The sequence below is a fragment of the Momordica charantia genome (assembly GCF_013281855.1).
Source record: "Momordica charantia cultivar OHB3-1 chromosome 4 unlocalized genomic scaffold, Mcharantia_2.0 BLBB01000004.1, whole genome shotgun sequence".
Classification (NCBI taxonomy): Eukaryota; Viridiplantae; Streptophyta; class Magnoliopsida; order Cucurbitales; family Cucurbitaceae; genus Momordica; species Momordica charantia.
The window spans coordinates 25,886,598-25,909,454 of NW_028275162.1; the positions used below are offsets into that span (position 1 = coordinate 25,886,598).

Consider the following 22,857-nt stretch of genomic DNA (forward strand, 5'->3'; position numbering starts at 1 on the left):
TCTATATAATTTGGGTTCAGGTTACCTTCATTTTAACTAGAAAGATGAGTTAATTTTAAGTTAGTAATACATTTATAAAAGTTGTAATTATATATTGTTGTGGGTTGGGTTGACTCAACTTGGTGAACCCAAAATTTGAATCATCCCAACCAAATTAGAAGAAGAAAAAAAAAACAACTTGTTCTTGCTCATATTAGCAACCCAACTCAAACCGTATGGATTGGGTTGGATTGTGGAAAGAAAAAAAAAGTACCAACTCTTGGATTTTCTATCATTTTATGGCTACTTTAGAAAGCGGTAATTTATATATATATATATATATATATATATATATATATATAGAAAAGGTAGTTTTTAATTTTTAAAATATGCATTGAGGGTCGAGGCCAAGTGCTATATATAGAAGAGAACCGATAATTGCACCAGGGTACAATTATTGATTTCTTACTATTGTCTTGACACTTGTCTCAACATAATTTGATACAACCTAAAGAGATAGAGTATGGCCGACAAGACACGTCCTTGACTGGCATCTTATCTCTTTGGAATCTACTTTTAAAAAGTAAAGATAAGCGTGGCCGACAAGAGGCATCTTATCTTTGAAAAAGCAGGAAAAGAAATAAAGTAAAGCGGAAATAATTACAACTTGACAAAATAAGAAAAGTTGGAAAATAAAGGCTGATATGACTGTTTTTGGACTGGATGCCTTGCTTTAGAAATCTGACGAAGTCACCCGGCTTCTTCTGATTTAGCGAGGATTGCGGATTCTGTATATCAATCGTAAAGGCTCCTCTGGTTTCCAATTAGGCCGTTCCATCCAGGGTCTTACTCTCGGCTTCCCGCCTTTCACTGCCCAAGGAACACCATAGATTTTCGACTAGAGTTGCCTTGTGAGATATGGAATCCTCTCATCTGAGTCAATCCTGTACGCTACCTGCGTTGCCTTGTGGTTGGTTATTCCACATCAGAAGCATGCCATCTACTGCATCGTGATTTCTTCTGCAAGTCCTTCACAAAAACAGACTGGGATAGTGATGATAAGATCGGAATACAATGATCTTATCGAAAATTCAAAATGAAATTTAAACAAATTAATTTACATAATAAGAAATTAAAATTAAACAATTGAAATATCTAGTCTCAGCTGGGCTGTGAATCTAGATATGGGTCGTTGATGTCGTATCCATCGAAGGGATCGAAGTCTTCTTCGTCGTCTACGGCATCATCGTTGACAGAGGCGGATGAGTCAACATCCGTCTGGACATCGTCGGGATCAGAAATCTGAACTGCGACGGTATTGAGGACCGAGTTGAAGTCGGCTTGAGATCCGGCTCCAGCAAGTGAACTCATGATCGTATTTTTCGCCAGAAGGAAGCTTTCATCTTCTTGCCTTGTGACGTCTTGGAGATGAACATTGGTTTTCAACCAATCCTTCATCTTGTCTGATTCTAGGTAGGAATAATCGAATTTTTCCCACTATTTGACGCGGAGAGCTTTGCTCAACGCTTTAAAATTTCCACTGGGTCCTAGCTGGAAATTCCAGCAAAGGATCCATGGTATTTGAAAATACAAAGCAAATCTAAACGTCTTGGAGAGAGGAGACGAATAGATACTTTGTTGAAATAGGTGGTAAGATTTCTGAACTTCTACCGGAAAGATCTCTTCGGAGAGTCCAAAGTAAGTCCACCATGTTTGAAACCAAATTGGAAAGTGAGACTTGTAAGCTTGCTTACAGAATGTCACAAACCAGGAATGGTTATAGCCTTGCAACCAGAAGACAATATACCACGCTTTCATGTAGTCGCGATAATTGTAAGTTTGCGGTTGGAAGGTTACTGACAGTCTCTTCCCTACAAACATGCCCTGTTTCCAAGAGGAAGGGGTAAGGATGCGGAAGATCCTGAGCTTTAAGTAAATGGTCCTAGAAGGATCATTTCTGTCTGGAACATGAGTTATTTCTGCAGACTTTGAATCTACTAGAATAAACTCATAATAAGTTCGGGTTTTTTGAAGATCCTCTGGCAGGTAGTTGAAGCCTTGAGGAAATATTTGCTTGCAGACTTCTTGGACTGAAGGTCCGTCGAACTCTGGTTCAATAATTGAATCTACTAGGGTAGTTCTTGTGAAATACCCAGTGATTGGAGGCCTTGGCTGAAAAACCTTCGGCCTAACTATTTGAGAAAACGAGGAAGGGTTCCTCGGAATCGTTGGTCTGGAAGTGGCGGCTGCCGTAGCAGGGCGCCTATTCCTCGTTGTATTGCCGCGAGGGCGTAACAACGTGCTTGAAGGGGTTGGAAGGCTTGGAGGGCCTGTTTGAATAGTCAAGGCTCTTTGGGAAGAACCTTGCTGACGCCTGGATACCGTTTCAAACTGGATATCCATAGCATAATTTTCTGCACTCATTGGAGATGGTACAGATGTTTGAGTGACGGGCCTTTTGCCCTTTGAGGTGGCAGCCCTAGAAGAGGATGTTGCTGCTTGAGGAGAAATGCTTGATTCATTTCTCGGCGACGGGGGTCGCTGATTGTTTTGCGGCGGAGGCCGCTGGGAGTTTGGCCGTCTCCGGCCGGGAGGAGGTTCCATCTTGAGGAAGGGAGGTCAGATCTGATTTTGGTGTCTTCAAGAGATGTTCTCTTGAGAGGTAATCAGCAAGGGAGTTTTCACTTCCTTTTATAGGCTCGATTTTGAAATCAAAGCAAGATAATATTGCCTGCCATCTTGCGAAGATTTGCTTTGAGACAAGATCTTTACATCTTTTTCGAAGATGTATTTGCTTGCTTTTGAGTCTGTTCGTACAGTGAAATCCTTGTTGATAAGATCTCCCTAGAACTTTTGAACGCAAAGTACTATTGCTAATACTTCTTTTTTTACTGTGGAATAGTTTTTCTGGGCACTATTCCATATTCCTGAATGATAACGGATTATGGAGATTCTTCCGTTAACTTCCTGTTTGAGAACACCGCCGTAACCGATTTCTGAGGCGTCGGTGTCAATAATCAGGTGCGCCTGTTCATCCACTAAGGATAAGCATGGGATGCTTTTCGCCAGTGATTTGATTGATTGGACTGCGCGTGTATGTTCTTCAGTCCAAGGCTTTGGATTCTTTTTCAATCTGTCATAGAGTGGCCGACAGATTGTACGAAGATCTTTGATAATTCTCCAATATAATTCACACAACCCAAAAACCGCTGTAGTTGTGTTTTGTCTTGTATAACGTCTGGAAATTTATCCACAAATTCCAGAGACCTTTGGATGGGTTTGATGATCCCTTGATTAATATCATAACCGAGGAACCTAATCTTCGTTTGGAACAATTTAATTTTTGGTTGGGATACCACAAGACCATTTGCTCGGATGATATTGAGAAACAACTGGAGATGCTTGAAGTGTTGATCTACAGTGTTTGAGAATACCAGAATGTCATCAATGTATACTATTGTGAATTCTTGGTATTTGTTGAAGATATCATTCATTATCTTCTGGAATTCGGATGGAGCATTCTTCAATCCGAATGGCATGACGTTCCATTGATATTGTCTGAATGGAACATTGAAAGTCGTCTTGTAACGGTCAGTTGGATGAATCTGAATTTGCCAAAACCCAGATTTTAGATCAAACTTTGAGAACACCTTCGCAGAAGTGATCCTTTTTAGTAAATCCTGACGGTTAGGTATAGGATACCTAATCCATTTTAGGACTTTGTTGAGAGGCTTGTAGTTTATGACGAGCCTAGGAATTCCACGTTCTTTTTCGGCCTGGTTGTTGACATAAAAGGCCGAACATGACCATGGGCTTTTAGAAGGACTGATTAGCTTCTTATTGAGAAGATCTGTTATCTCATTGGTACAAGTCCTTACCAGATCTTTGCTCATTTGAATGGGCCGAGCCTTAGTAGGAATTTCGGCTTCTTTAAAATCATCAACGTATGGCAGATTTACCATATGCTTTTTTCTATCCCAAAACGCATTCGGGATGTTTGAACAAACTTCCTTCTCGAGCTTTTTCAGGAAATTTTGTATTTTTTGCTGAATGGATGGCGTGTTGATTTGAATTGCCACCTTGCAAGTCTTTATATCGTCCTGAAGGAATTCAATCTGCTTTTCCTTTTTGGCGATAGTGTTGATGTAAAGACTAATATCTTCTTCAATGGACGAAATATACCTTGGAATTATTGGCTGACTGAATTCGAAGATAATTTCTTTGTTGAACTTCTTTGAGACAATTCTCTTATCAGTGACTGAAAAAGGATATAATTGAGTCAAGAAAGGGGTACCTAGAATTACTCCTTCATTGAGGGTTTTGACCAGGATGAAGGTATTGATAAGGCACATGTCGTCTTTGCAGATGTGGACCCTTGATAATTTGTATTTGATATTCAACGGATTTCCACCAGCTCCGCTGAGACTTTCTTTGGTTGTTTCAATGTATTTTGAAGGGACCAATCCCTCTTGAATAACGTTCTGATCGGCTCCAGAGTCGATAAGTGCGAACGTCTCTAGTTGGAAGTCTCGGATTTTGAATATAATCTTGGACATCCACTTCTGATGCTGAACTTTACTGATGTAATTGATCCCGCTTGGTGAACCAATCTGTAAGGTCTGTTCAGGTCTTGAAGAGGAGGTTTCTCCTTCTGTTGATTCTGACTCTTGGAATTTTCCAAAGGCGAATTCAAGAGTAGAAAGTCGTTGCTTGTTACTAGCAACTTCTCTTTTGAGATTCTTCACTTCAGTGTGGAGATCTTCAATTTGGATCGGCTTCTTGGCTTCTCCTTTGACCCTTTTTAGAATATCTTGGAAAGAGTATTCTATTAGGTTATAATCAGGTTTCCTTTGAAGAGCTTCTGCTTCAAGGCTTTCCCGAAGTTTCACAAGGCACATTCTCTTGGATTCTTCATCGGGTAGTCTATCAATTAGATCAAAGAGGGCCTCTTGATCTCTACTGATGACATTGATATGGCCATGACTTCTTCCAGCGCAATGTCCAGTGCAAGGAATAATTTCATCTTCTTCAGAGGAATCACTTTGAGAATAGAACGTCTCTTCCTCAGAACCTTCTTCGTTTATGAGGTTGATCTCATCATTGACGGTAGAAGATTCGGAACTCAAAGAGCTTTCTTCTTCACTTCTGATGGCATAGAGAAGAGATTGTCTTGTTTCTTCATCTATAGTCAGAGAGTTGATTTTGTCCTTCAAATGGCACTTACTGGAGTAGTGTCCTTTGCGGTTGCATTTGTAGCAGACAACAGAGGACTTATAAGGACGATTCTTAGAATAGTCCTTCTTTCCTTTGTTCTTGTTGTAATATTTCCGTTTACGCCTTGGTAATTCGGAATCTTTTGATTTGCTCTTGTTGAAGAGTCGCTTGTTGGAAGATTTCTTCTTCTTCTTCCGTTCTTCTTCAGGTCTATTATCAATACCATATTGTTTGCAAAAAGTTCCCAATTCCTTTCGGTAGTCAGGATCTTTGATCACTTTGGCTGTATGCCTATTCTCGAGAAAGAGATTAACACATACCTGTTGAATTGTGGCGTTAATGTCTCCGAATGTTAACTCCGCCCAATCGATACGATTAGTTGCAGAGTTTACTACCGCAGTCTGGTAGTACTTTTGAGCAATATAATATGGAAGTCCTTCAACGAACTTTTGCTTCCAGATATCTGCTCCGCATGTCGTGATGGAGTAAAGACGCGCCAAGAAGGTGTCTTTATACCATTTGTAGTTACTCATCTTTCGGCATCGAAGGCTTAAAAGAGCTTCGGCGTTGAGATCTGAGTATACTTGAGTGCTACCAATAAAATTCTTGGTCATAGCATAGATTAATTGATTTACCATGTCTGGCTCATCAATCTGCATAGCATTAGAACCTTCCTGCTTGACAACCGATTTAGTCGCCGTCAGGATTTTCGTTCTATCTTCGTCGGTTAGCTGGTTATGCCACCAGCTTCTTAGGTTTCCAGAAAGGCCAGAGATAAGGATGTGGGCTGTCTGTAAAACCGACTTCTTGGTGCTGAAGGCAGTGGCTGCCATCATCATTTCTTGAAAAGTATTCATCATTTGAGCTTCAGAATACCCATCAATATTCCAAGTAATTATTGAAGATCCGTCATAAGTTCGTTGGTCATGGCGGAGATCGTCCCATCCCATATCTGGAGGAGATGGTCTTGGATAATGATTCCTTACTTCCGTGTGCATGGTAACCGGAAGTATCGTTGAGGATGTAGCCTGTGAAGTAGTGGGTATGGTGGTCACTACATTTATACTTTTGGCTGCCTCGGGTTTTTGAGGAGATTCTCCTTTATCAAGGGACAAAGAAGAAAGTCTTCTGTTGATCTCAGCAAAAAGATCTGAGGGGTCTTCTTTGAGAGGTCCAATCTTAAAACTATTTGGTTGAAAGATTGGCTGGCAGGGGTCTACTGGAGGGATCCCTGGAATCTTTGAGACGGTAGGAAGAACTGGATTCTCAATTCTTTCTACAGCTTTAGATACCTCAGAGAGGATCTTGTTTGAGTAGTTGAGTTGATGCTGGATATTTTTGATTTCTCGAACACCAACTTTCTGGACTTTGTCTTCATCTATTGTTTTATAGGGTGAAGACACCATCTTTATGGCAGGTATCACCGGATGAGAGAAGGTCGCTTCTTCTTCTGGGGGGAAGGTAGAAGCTACCCAAACAGTGTCATTTCTGATGACCGCTACCTGTCCATCAGCTTGGAGTCTTTTGACTAGAGCTTCGTTCTTTACTAGCTCTTGGTTTTGTATCTTTGAGGTGAAATCGCCAAGGGTCATGACGGGTTTTCTTGTTTCTTTGGGAGCAGCAATCCACATGTCGATGTACTTGCTGTATAATTCTTTATAACGTTCCTCTGTTTTTGAGATAACGTTTATTTGATTGAAGGCAGATTCAGTTCTCCTTTCCATATCGGATTGGGTTGGAGAGAGTGATCCTTCTTCGTAGTGAACGTCAGGGATTTGATGAGTGAAATCTACTGACGCTCGCATGGATTCAGATCTTTTAAAAGATCTATTAATAGTGCTCACCGATCTTGCATCTGACTATTAATAGATCTTTTAAAAGATCTGAATCCATGCGAGCGTCAGTAGATTGTTCAAACATCTCGAATGCGTTTTGGGATAGAAAAAAGCATATGGTAAATCTGTCATACGTTGATGATTTTAAAGAAGCCGAAATTCCTACTAAGGCTCGGCCCATTCAAATGAGCAAAGATCTGGTAAGGACTTGTACCAACGAGATAACAGATCTTCTCAATAAGAAGCTAATCAGTCCTTCAAAAAGCCCATGGTCATGTTCGGCCTTTTATGTCAACAACCAGGCCGAAAAAGAACGTGGAATTCCTAGGCTCGTCATAAACTACAAGCCTCTCAACAAAGTCCTAAAATGGATTAGGTATCCTATACCTAACCGTCAGGATTTACTAAAAAGGATCACTTCTGCGAAGGTGTTCTCAAAGTTTGATCTAAAATCTGGGTTTTGGCAAATTCAGATTCATCCAACTGACCGTTACAAGACGGCTTTCAATGTTCCATTCGGACAATATCAATGGACGTCATGCCATTCGGATTGAAGAATGCTCCATCCGAATTCCAGAAGATAATGAATGATATCTTCAACAAATACCAAGAATTCACAATAGTATACATTGATGACATTCTAGTATTCTCAAACACTGTAGATCAGCACTTCAAGCATCTCTAGTTGTTTCTCAATATCATCCGAGCAAATGGTCTTGTGGTATCCCAACCAAAGATTAAATTGTTCCAAACGAAGATTAGGTTCCTCGGTTATGATATTAATCAAGGGATCATCAAACCCATCCAAAGGTCTCTGGAATTTGTGGATAAATTTCCAGACGTTATACAAGACAAAACACAACTACAACGGTTTTTGGGTTGTGTGAATTATATTGGAGACTTTATCAAAGATCTTCGTACAATCTGTCGGCTACTCTATGACAGATTGAAAAAGAATCCAAAGCCTTGGACTGAAGAACATACACGCGCAGTCCAATCAATCAAATCACTGGCGAAAAGCATCACATGCTTATCCTTAGTGGATGAACAGGCGCACCTGATTATTGACACCGACGCCTCAGAAATCGGTTACGGCGGTGTTCTCAAACAGGAAGTTAACGGAAGAATCTCCATAATCCGTTACCATTCAGGAATATGGAATAGTGCCCAGAAAAACTATTCCACAGTAAAGAAAGAAGTATTAGCAATAGTACTTTGCGTTCAAAAGTTCCAGGGAGATCTTATCAACAAGGATTTCACTGTACGAACAGACTCAAAAGCAAGTAAATACATCTTCGAAAAATATGTAAAGAATCTTGTCTCAAAGCAAATCTTCGCAGGATGGCAGGCAATATTATCTTGCTTTGATTTCAAAATCGAGCCTATAAAAGGAAGTGAAAACTCCCTTGCTGATTACCTCTCAAGAGAACATCTCTTGAAGACACCAAAATCAGCTCTGACCTCCCTTCCTCAAGATGAAACCTCCTCCCGGCCGGAGACGGCCAAACTCCCAGCGGCCTCCGCCGCAAAACAATCAGCGACCCCCGTCGCCGAGAAATGAATCAAGCATTTCTCCTCAAGCAGCAGCATCCTCTTCTAGGGCTGCCACCTCAAAGGGCAAAAGGCCTGTCACTCAAACATCTATACCATCTCCAATGAGTGCAGAAAATTATGCTATGGATATCCAGTTTGAAACGGTATTCAGGCGTCGGCAAGGTTCTTCCCAAAGAGCCTTGACTATTCAAACAGGCCCTCCAAGCCTTCCAACCCCTTCAAGCACGTTGTTACGCCCTCGCGGCAATACAACGAGGAATAGGCGCCCTGCTACGGCAGCCGCCACTTCCAGACCAACGATTCCGAGGAACCCTTCCTCGTTTTCTCAAATAGTTAGGCCGAAGGTTTTTCAGCCAAGGCCTCCAATCACTGGGTATTTCACCAGAACTACCCTAGTAGATTCAATTATTGAACCAGAGTTCGACGGACCTTCAGTCCAAGAAGTCTGCAAGCAAATATTTCCTCAAGGCTTCAACTACCTGCCAGAGGATCTTCAAAAAACCCGAACTTATTATGAGTTTATTCTAGTAGATTCAAAGTCTGCAGAAATAACTCATGTTCCAGACAGAAATGATCCTTCTAGGACCATTTACTTAAAGCTCAGGATCTTCCGCATCCTTACCCCTTCCTCTTGGAAACAGGGCATGTTTGTAGGGAAGAGACTGTCAGTAACCTTCCAACCGCAAACTTACAATTACCGCGACTACATGAAAGCGTGGTATATTGTCTTCTGGTTGCAAGGCTATAACCATTCCTGGTTTGTGACATTCTGTAAGCAAGCTTACAAGTCTCACTTTCCAATTTGGTTTCAAACATGGTGGACTTACTTTGGACTCTCCGAAGAGATCTTTCCGGTAGAAGTTCAGAAATCTTACCACCTATTTCAACAAAGTATCTATTCGTCTCCTCTCTCCAAGACGTTTAGATTTGCTTTGTATTTTCAAATACCATGGATCCTTTGCTGGAATTTCCAGCTAGGACCCAGTGGAAATTTTAAAGCGTTGAGCAAAGCTCTCCGCTTCAAATGGTGGGAAAAATTCGATTATTCCTACATAGAATCAGACAAGATGAAGGATTGGTTGAAAACCAATGTTCATCTCCAAGACGTCACAAGGCAAGAAGATGAAAGCTTCCTTCTGGCGAGAAATACGATCATGAGTTCACTTGCTGGAGCCGGATCTCAAGCCGACTTCAACTCGGTCCTCAATACCGTCGCAGTTCAGATTTCTGATCCCGACGATGTCCAGACGGATGTTGACTCATCCGCCTCTGTCAACGATGATGTCGTAGACGACGAAGAAGACTTCGATCCCTTCGATGGATACGACATCAACGACCCATATCTAGATTCACAGCCCAGCTGAGACTAGATATTTCAATTGTTTAATTTTAATTTCTTATTATGTAAATTAATTTGTTTAAATTTCATTTTGAATTTTCGATAAGATCATTGTATTCCGATCTTATCATCACTATCCCAGTCTGTTTTTGTGAAGGACTTGCAGAAGAAATCACGATGCAGTAGATGGCATGCTTCTGATGTGGAATAACCAACCACAAGGCAACGCAGGTAGCGTACAGGATTGACTCAGATGAGAGGATTCCATATCTCACAAGGCAACTCTAGTCGAAAATCTATGGTGTTCCTTGGGCAGTGAAAGGCGGGAAGCCGAGAGTAAGACCCTGGATGGAACGGCCTAATTGGAAACCAGAGGAGCCTTTACGATTGATATACAGAATCCGCAATCCTCGCTAAATCAGAAGAAGCCGGGTGACTTCGTCAGATTTCTAAAGCAAGGCATCCAGTCCAAAAACAGTCATATCAGCCTTTATTTTCCAACTTTTCTTATTTTGTCAAGTTGTAATTATTTCCGCTTTACTTTATTTCTTTTCCTGCTTTTTCAAAGATAAGATGCCTCTTGTCGGCCACGCTTATCTTTACTTTTTAAAAGTAGATTCCAAAGAGATAAGATGCCAGTCAAGGACGTGTCTTGTCGGCCATACTCTATCTCTTTAGGTTGTATCAAATTATGTTGAGACAAGTGTCAAGACAATAGTAAGAAATCAATAATTGTACCCTGGTGCAATTATGGGTTCTCTTCTATATATAGCACTTGGCCTCGACCCTCAAGGCAAAATTGTGTGTTCAAGGGATATTTTTGTTTGTAACAACAACATTGTATATGTATTATATTATATATAACTCTATATTTTGAAATTTTTGTTAATTTAACTGATTAATTATATATTTTGATAAAAAAAATTTGTTGGTTCCAATTAAATATATAATATATATATAATTTTAACCTCTAGATTCATAGGAAAAAAGTTTATTTTCTAATACTTGATTTTCTTTATTTCGAGAATGTCATTCATCCTTATCCCCAATTTCTCTCTCTAGTTTTTTTCCACTCTCCAAAAATTACTTTAATGGAGTGTTTTGCTCACAGGTCTGATCAAAGATAACCAAACATACATTTTTAGGACGTGAGATTTGCTCATCTCAAATTACAAGTTTGCTAATATCCCGACCTACATAAATCTTAAAATCATAATTCATGTTAACTTCCACACACATCATAAATCCAAGTTTCTATTTCTTAAATCACACAAATCTCAATCAAAAAATATTCAAAATCAACATGAAAATATACAAACCAAGCGACAAAATCAAGTAGGTAATTAAAAACCGTCTAAGCACAAAATGCCAAAGCGCAACCAAAACATATCCAAGCACAAAAGTAATTTCATCCGACCGAAAAAAGATATTTAAAACTAGCCACAAATCTTAAAAATAAATGAAAAATATAACTGCATTATTGATCTCACCACTTATTGAGTTTAAAATTCAATTACATAAGATCGAAAGTTACCGAACTAAATATTGCGTAAAACATGAATCCTTCGTAAAGGTTAACCATTCATTCAATTCATTCTAGTCTCTTAACTTTAACAATCTACCCTATTTTCATTCTCTTATATTTCGATAGATTTATCATTGTTTTACATTTTCCGACTAAAAGATCACAAGTTCATCTCCGTCCCCACACGTTGACTAAAAAAATATAAAATAAACAAAAAAGAAGTTTGTGGTGCTACATTCTAGATTTTGTTAGATTTAAACTAAAAAGAAAAAAGTGTAAACTAAAACAAGATTTAAACTAAAAAAAAACCCAAGCACTAACATGCATCCTAGAGATTTGTGTAACAGTAGTACGTTTGAGGCCTTGAGCTGAGACTTACCTCAATGGAAATTCCAATAATATCACCAACCTGGAAAATTTCATTCTAATTCTTTACAAGTAAATGGTTAGAATAAATAGAAGAAAATGATTCTACATCATTCATAAAATCTAAGAATCATCTTTCCTACTAGAAGTAAACTTCTTGGAATCTGATTCCAATTCTGGAACTGAGAGACATTAGAACAACTTACTATCCATCTTGCACGTCAATAATACTAAGATTTATATTTAAATCACATTTTGATCAATGAACTTTCGAAATATTCATTCCAATCTCTAAATAATTAAAGGATAATTATTTTGATTCTGCCACCTAACATCTACTTACTCAATAGTCGCCCTCAATCTATATGGGTTGAATTCAGACTAATGTGAAGATGATAATACACCCCCTCAAAGTCAAGTTATCAAATTGTTAAAAGAAAAATAAAGGTATGGACTAAAAAAAATTTTTTTTTTTAGTTTGGAAACTAAATAGATCTTTTAAAAGTTTAGAGACAAAGTTATAACAATTGACTAGAAGAAGCAAGGGTTAGATTACCAACACAATCTTCCTAGAAATGGAGAGTCCATTGCCTCATCTTTTCTAGTCTCTCCTCCTTGCTTACTTATCTAACTCCATTTTTTTTTCTGAATTCATTTGCCAAGATCAAAATAGACATTCTAAAAGTTCAGAAACCAAAAAATTAATTTTGAAAGTTCTATACTAAATCCTCGAGGGAAGGCATAGCATCAAAGCATTGGTTGAGAAAGGTCCACATAAACCCAAATGCATTGATATATTCTCAAGGCAGTTTCACATATACCCAAACCAACGAGAGGGACAGGGTATCTTGATTATGGACCGTGACTAGAAGAAAGCCACATACATCACATTCACTTACCCATAAAAAAGGTTCATGCTTTGAACAAGAAAAGGCCAAGTAGTCGTGCCCCCACATGAATATTTGCTTCATTTATTGATCAATGCAAAACGTTGACTGCAAAAAAACCACAGACAAAAGGGAAAACCTCTCCCAATGTAGAATGAAGGACATAAACTTCGAGATAAAGCAACATCCAACATCCAATGGCTATTGTCCAACTAATACATTCAAGTAAATGTATATTGACATGGCACAATATGATTGGTTGAGGACAAAACACACCTTGTTATAGCAACTGAGGAAGATTACTATAATTGGGGACCATGAAATTATACTCCGTGCTCATTTCCGTAATGATTTAAATTATTCATGGGGACCTCAATGGATTCTCTGTGCGAGTTTGTCTGATTGTCATGATAGAATTTGAAGTACCAACCAGAACTCAGAGGTAAGATCGTTGTCATGGCAGGCTTAGTTTTTAGGGTCCCCTTTGGAGGAATCCGAGATCATCTTTTGGATCATTTGGCTTGTCTCTTCTTCACTCATTCTATCTTTGTTGCTTTGAGATTGTGCATATGCCTCGAAGAATTCCTTGTTTTCCTTCTCTAATTCGCTCCACACTGCATATGGAAGAAGCATGAATTTTAATTTTTTTTAAAAAAAAAAAAAAACTGTCCACATTAATGTTTAACGATTTAGGTTAATTATCAATGTAAAATACAAATAAAATCAATATATATGTTTATGGATATAGAGGAACAAAGAACGAGATTCAGAAACTTGTAACTCAAGGTTTAAAAGGCATTATTGAAGGCGTTTTTTTTTTTTTCGCTTCTAAAACCGACTTTTATTGAGAAGAAATGAAAGAATTACCAGGACAGTACAAAAGGGGGGGAAACCCAAGAAAAAGGAGCAGAGAACAAAAAGAAAAAGACTTAGAAAGCATTAATATTGAAGTTTGAAATATATACTCAACTTAAAGGGGCTGGTAAACATTGCAAATAACAAAGGAACTAGTAGCTCCCAAGAGGCAGCTCCGTTGAATAAGGTGGACGGTCTTTGAGTAACACTTATCTAGAAGTTGCGTGTTTGAATCTTTAGATGAGTTTAACAAGAAAAATTTTGATGTCTCAAAGTCTGAGCCTTGGGCAAGCGCAAACTTTAAAAGTAAATAAATAACAAAGTAACTTGTAGTTCTCTAGTGATTCTGTCTGCCCAATGCTAATGGAATGAGATCATGCATGACTAATTATAGACAAAACAAAACACTTTTCGTTTTTTCAAATAAGTTTTAAGTGCTTAATTTTCTAAGGCGTGGTCTTGCTGTCGAAACCCAATTAATAGTATCAAAGTTATACACATCCTTGTGACCATATCTATGGTGGGTAATAGAAAACACACAGAAAAGGTTTACCTGTTGACGTGATGATAGGTTTAATATTTGCATGTTTGGATAGAGCGTCCATGCATTCTTCTTTTGTCATGTGGAAGATCAGACACTTCTCTATCAGGTGCTGCACCTACAGCAAAATTTGTCACCACCATCAAGAAGATTACTAATACAAGCAGAATGGATTTTAATCATTAAATTAGGAAAATAACCAAACCAAAAGCACCAAGTACCATATGTATGTAAGAAGCAGAAGAATCTGCCATGTTTTATTATCAGAAAATCTCTGATATCCTCCTAAGGCTCGAGCAATGAAAACAAGATGATATACAGAGCAATAAAGTCGATGTTTATGAGTGATCAACTCATAGGGGGAGCAACAACAATAGCATTATAGTGGTATTTAAATAAGTGCAGGGACGAGGATGGTGGGGCAGGCAGTCCCACGTGGGAGATGGGTGATTATTGGCTGGGAAGAGATTAGAGTAGATTTGTGAATGACAATTCCTTTGTCTTCTCTACTTACCATCAGAGACTCCAATCCACGTGAGTGGGGTCCGGACCAAATGAAGAGTCCTCCAAGCAGACAAAAACTTATAGGCTCAGCTCAAGGCAACAAGGTGGCATCCTTCAATAGTGTAGCCAAAACTAATTCTTTGGCTACTCTTTCGTTCATCACTATTCTAGACAAACATTGCAGGCCCATTTCCAAGTCCTTCCAATGAATAAGAATACTCATCTTTCTGCCCTGAAGTTGCCATGTCCCTTCTCGTGGCATGCCCCGGTTGATTATTCCTGCCACATCAGCACTGAGTGCTGTTTAAAACCAACTTATTTTAAGTAACTTGCCTCGTGTTTCAGCACTGATTGCAAGTGCCAGTGGACCTACGCATTCAAAATCTACAAGAGAAGTAATTGTATCCTGAAAAATGAAGAAAGAAGGAAACATTATCAAGAGGGGAAAAGGGAAAAAGAAAACACAATCAACTCTAATTGAATCAAATTAGAGCAATCACTTGGACGTAAAGGTATTGATCTCTGTCATCTTTACTGGTTTTGGATTTCTCATTTTTCTTTGAGTATACCAAGTTGAGTTCTTTTCTTTTCTTTTCTTTTGTTCCCTATGAATAACCAGCTTTATGAAGATTTGAAAATCATACAATCTATCGTAATGGTGATTTATGGATTGAAATCTGAAGTATGCTTTTCTAAGGTTGGAGTATAGTGCATGATAATAGAACTTCATCGATACTTGATAATTTGCGCCAGATTGTCCCCATATTCTCATGGAATTCTACGAAGTTTGTCTTTTTTACTACGATTATGAAGCAAAGTCATCATTATGGAAGGGAGAAAAATAAGTCCTGTCACAGAAAAATCAATAAATGAATCAGAGAACACAAACGCTAAGCTATCTGTTATATTTTGATAAAAATTAATAGCAGAAATAATGAAACATCAATGATTGGGATGAAATTTGCCTATTTCCAGAAAAAGATATTTGCCCCGTTTTTTCAATGTTATCACAAAGCATGGCCAATTTTAAACTTAACATTACCTCCAAAACAAGAGTCCAAATGAGATCAGTTTCCCTACCCCCGGTGGTCCGTAATTCCTCCAGAAGTTACCAAAAATGTGTGACTGAGAATTCCAAGGCTCATGTGAACTAAAATGTGTATCAAAGCCACGTCAATAGAACCCACTTGGTGATTAGATATCATATCATTTTGGATCATATGTGATGACATGTCAAACATAGATTGGTTGTACAGAATCAAAATTTAAAAAAAAATCTTTTGCATCTTCTATTAAATTTTCATTTTTCATGCTACTAAACCTTATGCTCAGTTTCGTAGTCAGCATAACTTGCATAATTATAATTAACGTTGCATAATATTCCACATCTTAGCATGTTAACTCATTAACCATGCCCTGAACTTCGCTTTGCTGAAGGCTGACCAACCTTGACCCTGTTTCAAGTTTTAAACATTCTAACAAATTATAAATTATAACGCATCATAAGAGATTATGTCGGAGGACCTCATACGTGGCATATCCTTATTGGAGGAGAAAACTACACATGGCTTTAGGTGGACAAGGGCATCAACTCGGTATTGGGGTTTACTACCAAGCTGACGTCCAATATGGTCGAGCCGACCAAGTTTCCTTTGAGTCCTATTCTCATTCTTTGGTTGAACCGACCTGGACGTCTTTGGCTGAGCCTGATGTCCCCCTTACCATGGGTACGCGAGCAAGTTCCGTTCCAGCTCATCCCGTCCGAACTGAGGTTCACTAGCTTGGTCATTTTCGTGATCAAACCGATCATGAGAGTAAACAACTGAACAAAAACTCTTCGACAATAATACATTCACTTATGAAAACCCCACGTAATCGAGGATTTGTCAAATCATAGCTCTTACGATTCAACTTTAATGAAAGCTTTCAAAGCCAAGAACCACAAAGATCAAACTTACTCTTGAAACAATCAGGTCCTTTTCAAGAATCTACGCTGCCTCAAATATCGCATGTAATTGTCTTAGAAAGCTTGATTCCCAATAAGATGACTGCAAAAAATGTCGGAGCTGATCAGAAACATATCATGTGAGGTAAAATCAGGAACTACGAGCTCGTTTTTTTTTTTTTGTTTGTACTAACATGTGGGGTGGGATTCAACTCCCGGTTAAGATATAATTTTTTTTTTCTTTTTCTTAAACGAATATATTGAAGCATAGAAATTTATCATTTTTCTTTTAGGGTAGGTAGACAATTTTAGAAGGTTTATGTGTCAAAAAAAAAACTATTTTAGAAGGTTTAACAAATATCAAAGGAAAAACAAATCTTACTAGAGCTTGGCCCGGAGTTCATAGAGAGTAGTGCCTTAATACTAACAAAGCAGTACATGGTTGTCACCAACACATATCGAGGTTAGGTTAAGTCTCACATCAAGCACGGCCCCTCATATTTGTCACCTATTAAAATTGTAACCTTATACAAATTGTCGATGGTGAGTCGAACGGAAGTAAAGATGACCTTGAATCTCGAATCCCAAGCGACGAACACAACAATGATTTAAGACAAAGGGACGATATCTCAACAGTGTAAACTAAAAACTCGTTCTCACGCCCACCTAATTTTAATTACATATTATTTCTCAATTATTTCTGTTGTTGATTTCCAAAAATTATGGTCTACATTATAAATGTTGTTTTCGCAGTATCTTGACCCCAGAAAAAAAAAATGTAACATCCATCCACGAAGAGCTAAAATCTCTTAATAATCTTTTTAGTGCATTGTACATTTAACATTCTCAGTCAAATTCACTTCTATCAAATAAATGTCTTAGAACAAAAGAAAAAATCTAAGAATTTTATACTTCCAAGCTCTAGCATTCTATTATTAAGCAGGTATGTTGTACTCTCCAAAGTGTATGATTATTTCATTCTTTTTCCTAATAATGACAGATTTGTAGGTATCTTCTTATGACCTGTTTGATAATATTCCCATTTTTTATTTCTCGTTTTTTATTTTCTTAAGAAATCTAAATATTTTACAACTAACTTTGTTTCTGGTTTTTCCTTTATCGTTTATTGAAAACATTCTCACAATTATATAACAAGGTTTGGAAACAACCAAAACAAGTTTCTCCTTTATTGTTCCCATTTCTAATGTGCTCCAAAACATAAATAAAAAATTTGTTTTATCATACTTGAAAACAAAAACGTTATCAAATAGACCCTAAATTATTCAGAGTCACAGTCAATACCTAAATATTCTTTTCCCCATCCTATTCGATCGGAGTGTATCAAATATCTTTGTATTCAGACTCTGAGCATATCACTGAAGGAGCTTTGATGAATTTAACCATCAAATTTCTCCATACCATATATCTGAATTCAGCAACCTAGAATTGTAGAGTTTATATGGATCTGTTTTGAACAAAAAGATCTGCTCAGTTAAAAATTCTTGCAACTTTCAATCCTAACAACCCCAAATTCTTCAACTTTAAAAATAATAAAAAAAAAATCAAGAATAGGAAGCATCAAATCTGCTAAAAATAAATTCGAAACTTGCATAAATTCCAATCAAACTCCATGTCAAGTTATTCTTTTAGCTAAATTCATAGTTTTAAGCATGCTATTTTAGTACCAATTAACTCAAATCATCTATGGAAATTTCCAGAAATTCATGGATATTAGAATTTCGAACACTAATAGACAACTAACTATGAGACATTAATCCAAAAGGTGTAAACTACCTTAATATCATGAACTTCATATTGTTGATAGTATCAACTTGATACAAGGCCTTCAAAGAGTAGGGTCTATAAAGAAGTAGAAATGTCTAGCATGTCAACGCAAATTTTGAGATTTGAACTAAATAACCCAGAATGTGCACATTGCGAGCCTAAAAGTATATGGACAGGGAAACAAGAAAATTACAGCAAAATAATAGGGAATTTTTTGTCACATAGCAATTGAAATAATAGTTAAACAAGTAAATAGAATAACCAAAAAGTTTATAACTTCTATGCAGCACGAAACAGTTCCTAATTTCTTAGTACCACCAAATTCAAAAATCAGTATTATGAACATCATAGAAAGAAAAAATATTACAGACCAGACAACCATACTAGAGAAGCCTGCACTTCCAAAGTTACATGGTAGGCCTATGGTATCAGCTGGAGATGTTCCAGATTAAGCAGATTATATGTTCTCTCGTGTGTGTCGGTACCACCTTGATCTCATACCTTTTGGGCATTCAATCTCCCTGTGAATAAGTTTTAGCAGACATTAACTCGAATATTTAGCTGGAGGAAATGGTCTTCCAAGTTTCCTTTATATTTGCCTACGAAAATCTACTCATATTCAAAGTAAATTATGCATGCATAAACTAGGAAAAAGAAAACATAATAGCCTCTCTCCTCGTGTGTGTAGAGACTGTGGATACCCCTAGATTCCATACCTCTTGGGCACTTGGACTCCTGTGGATCAATTGTTTACAGCCTTGGAACTCAAAAGTCAAAAAATTGGCTGAAGAAGAACGGTCTTCCAAGTCTTCTTTAAGGCTTTAACCCTCCTTGTATTTGCCTAAGAAAGTCTGCTCGTGTTTGAAGAAGAAAAAGAAACCCATTACACACACACACACACACACACAAAAAAAAAAAAGGTTTCCTCAAAAGTGATGATTTTTTCAACATCTAATTATATAAAAACAAACATGAGCTCCAATATTTGGTTATATAGCAGTTTTTAAGTCATTTCAGTAAAAACCAATAGAAACCTAACATTGAAGAGTTTCCTTGCTCAAATTTTCGTTTTTGAGTCTAAAATAACCACATTCATTGAATCTCAATGGAAAAGATACTATGGTTAAGAGTAGAACATGGCTGATAGATACTCCAAAATCTGCCACTCAATTAAATAAGCTTTCATATTTAAAAAACCACTTAAAATTGAAATAGAATAATTCTATTTTCCAAAAACATTCAATCATTCAGCATGAGACATCGTAGATTGACACCTGAAATTCATAGCATATTCACAGGACAAACTGTATATGAACATTTGAGCTTACTTTGTAATTTCCAATTCAATTCCTTGATTTCTTCCAAACTTCCAAACAGTATAGAATAAAGTTTTCTTCACTTACCCAAGTAGCAGGAATTTGTGGTGCCTTCTCTCATCTTTCTTCTGCTTCTTTTCTTTGGCTTAAACTATAATTTGGCTAGTAATGGGCATTAAGTAGAAACTTGAACCCTCTCTTAACATCTAGAAGTGTTTGTTTGAAGCCATCGCCTCAAATTCTACTAATTTTTTAGAAAACCTGCAAAACACAACCAGCATAAGACAAAATTCAAGATAAAATAAAGCAACGATCAGCAACCAAAGAGATGAAAACAGCCAAATAAATTTGCTATTTGCTATTGACGGCACAGGACAAAAAACAAAAAAAAAATCAACACAGGTAGCACAGAGAGAATCAACATGAAATAACTTCGAAGATATTTCGTCGCTATGTCTGCAGGATAAATAAGTAGTTCACTCCATCCAAACGTGCAACATAAGCTATGCAAAACTCAAATGGCTTGCAAAATAAAGTAAAACGCATATCTCATCACAATACAGTCATTAGTGCACAGAGCAATGCACTAAAGCCAGTCTTCGGATACATTATCATTTAACGAGTAGTATTTAATTGTTCATGCAAACTGGATCATCATAGTCTTTTTCTTTTAAAGATTTCACCAACTTAATCAAATTAGAGATAATAATAGAATGTATGTAAATAATATTAATATAAATTTTCACTATTCAGTTATTAAAATGCCTTTTCGAGTTAAATATTCAAGTGATCCTTGGGATGATGTTAAAAAACATGAAGCTCAGAGTTATGTATATTCAGAAGAAACCTGATTGGTAATGAATAAAGAGATACTAATAACTAATTACATGGCTTAAATACATTATTCATGCAAAATTCTCGACCAAAATTGTTTCAACCACGGAGCAGACGTAGCATGTTTCATGTTAGTAAGACCAAAATTTCATATGTTCTACCTGTCGGATTGAAATGCATCCATTTTTTCCATTATCATCGGAATCATCTGTATCAGGTTCGTCGCACATAGACGAAATCGTGATAGACCGAACCGGCCTCGGAGTTGAACACCGGACCGGCCGCGGCAAAATTGGTCAAAATGTTGCAGGCCGAATCTGGAGAAGAACGAGCCGCACCGAGCATTTCTCCGGATTCAATTCCTTGCCGTGAAGGAACGTATCAATGATGATATCGCTTCTCGGCCAAGCACGTTACAAATACCTTACAATCTTCAATCGAGATCGTCGATCAATATCATCTGAAAAGCGGTTGCAACTAGAACTTCGTAAATCGGAAGTCCTTACCGAAATCGACAAATAAATCAGTGACGTTTCATCTCTGTTGTCGACCAGGGATCCAATTTCAGCAAATTAGGGTTTTCCCTCTCCCATCTTCCGCCTATGGTGCCGTTTTGTCTTCCAAATCCAGTCGTCCTGTCCAATTCCAAATTAGGGTTTCCAGAATTGCAACAAAACATTACAGTTCGATAAAAAGTAATCGAAAGTAAACATTACTTTGAAATCGAAAATCATACGGATTTTACGATCTGGTCCCATCGCGAGTTCCACGTCCTAATCTAGGGTAAATGCCGCCAAAATACAAAATAGCGATAGTTAGGGTTAAAAACAGTAATCAACAGTGCAAAATTAGCATAAATTGGAAAGATCATATATACAAATTCATCAGGCAAGTTCTTCAATCAAATTTCAAAAATTAGGGTTATCGAATTAATTGTGCGTGACGATTGAAGAACGTAGAAATTATTGGACTTGGAATTGGGGGGTGGGTAACTGGGAGGCCAGCACGAAAGAGTTCTGCGAAGTAAGCAGCGTCAACGATCGGCCAGCCTATAACCCCTCCACAAATTCTTGCGCACTGCAACTAGAAGCGCTGCGGCCGGATCCCCCCGGCCACTTTGTTTTCCTTACTCATTAGTTTAAGGCAAGTTTTTCTTTACCACCAACATTCTATTTATACTCCTCTGCCCATGCCCATCACTCGCGCCTTTTCGATGTGGGAACTGCAACTTGCGGTTTCTACTTTCACCAAGTCAAATCTGGCTTTTTTTCTTCCGTTTTTACCCCTGTTAGACCCTGGGGAAATTCCAACTCTGGGTAAAATTCTTTATTCTGGCCCTTCCTTCGTTTCTTCCTTCAGTAATCTCCCTCAACAAAAATTTCAACCTCTCAACTTATAATTTTAACACAATTTTGTAAGAATTCTGACTGAAATTTATTGAGAATTTTATCAATTTTATTTGTAATTTGTCATAATATTTTTCTGGTTTATTTTGAATTGTCCAGTATAAAATAGAAATTGATAGATCCCAATTTGTAACTAATCTCAATCACAAATATTTAGATTTGGCTTAATTTCGTAACAAACCTCATCAATTTGGTCTCCAACTGACTTCTTTCTCATGTGTTTTTTCATTTTTATACATCTAAAAAATGTTTTTGTCAAGAGGCTAAAGAATTTTTAAAAAACAAGAAATGTGAGAAGATTTGGTTAAGGAATGTGGATACAAAACTAATTTCAGGTTGTACTTTATGTCAGGAATAACTATAATAAACATTTTTTAGAAAATGACCCATGGTTCTGAAATGAAAAACTTTGGCATCCATAAATGACAATCTCTCGAAACAAGTATGGCATAAGAGAATTATAGTTTTGACACGTTGAAGAGTGATTTTGGCTAACCTTTTATAAAGTCATTTTAAAATATTAGAACGTGTTAAGTCATATTCTTTTTTTAGTACATCATGTGGGGTGGAGGATCGAACTCACCATCTTAGAGATATATGTCAATTACCACTGAACTATGTCGCACTAACAAGTCACATTCTTTTGAAATAGTAATGTTTGTGATTTTACAAAATAGAAAAGTAGTTTTTTTTTTTTTTACAACAGGTAGGGGTGAGGGATCGAACTCACAACTTACTAATTTGAGATATATGTCAATTATTATTTAGTACGGGTTAAAACTGTACCAGAAACATTCCCAAATACATCTAAATTTTAATATATATCTTAAAATATCACAGTTTTTATAAACTAGAGCATAAATCGGTTTTTTCATAACGACTTTGACTGATTTTAATTATTATTTTTTAAGTTCTTGTTAAAGTAAGAAAATATATATTTTTAGTCCAAATTTGTATTATTTTTTTATTTTC

At 37.3% G+C, this 22,857-nt stretch overlaps 1 protein-coding gene and 1 non-coding gene across 15 annotated transcripts; both read right to left on the reverse strand.

The window, feature by feature from the left end:
• Positions 1–12,751: 12,751 nt before the first annotated feature.
• On the reverse strand, positions 12,752–21,836 carry LOC111006373 (uncharacterized). 14 transcript variants are annotated; one of them, XM_088122478.1, is made up of 10 exons: positions 21,196–21,792; positions 20,986–21,114; positions 20,641–20,910; positions 19,733–19,906; positions 19,046–19,180; positions 17,847–18,850; positions 15,642–16,647; positions 14,610–15,447; positions 14,108–14,207; positions 12,752–13,313 (listed from the first exon to the last, which is right to left on the reverse strand). In XM_088122478.1, exons 8-10 carry the CDS (start codon positions 14,610–14,612, stop codon positions 13,165–13,167), a joined length of 252 nt encoding a protein of 83 aa, XP_087978604.1. In that variant the 5' UTR covers positions 14,613–15,447; positions 15,642–16,647; positions 17,847–18,850; positions 19,046–19,180; positions 19,733–19,906; positions 20,641–20,910; positions 20,986–21,114; positions 21,196–21,792; the 3' UTR covers positions 12,752–13,164. The 14 variants fall into 14 exon arrangements, 4 of the variants coding, with proteins under 4 accessions (XP_087978604.1, XP_087978603.1, XP_087978602.1 ...); XM_088122477.1 differs by having other exon boundaries at positions 14,108–14,213; positions 21,196–21,746; XR_015790198.1 differs by lacking the exons at positions 12,752–13,313; positions 14,108–14,207 and having other exon boundaries at positions 14,612–15,005; positions 15,100–15,447; positions 21,196–21,821.
• Positions 21,474–21,626, reverse strand: LOC148212065 (U12 minor spliceosomal RNA). Its single transcript, XR_015790620.1, has one exon. It is a non-coding gene; the product is annotated as a U12 minor spliceosomal RNA (small nuclear RNA).
• Positions 21,837–22,857: the final 1,021 nt, after the last annotated feature.

Coding starts and splice junctions, on each gene's coding strand:
- LOC111006373 (XM_022278274.2), bottom strand. CDS start 14,349: ATGGCAGATTCTTCTGCTTCTTACATACATATG. Junction 14,214..14,316: donor CTGCTTCTTACATACATATG/GTACTTGGTGCT, acceptor ATTTTGCTGTAG/GTGCAGCACCTGATAGAGAA. Junction 13,314..14,107: donor ACCTATCATCACGTCAACAG/GTAAACCTTTTC, acceptor TTCCATATGCAG/TGTGGAGCGAATTAGAGAAG.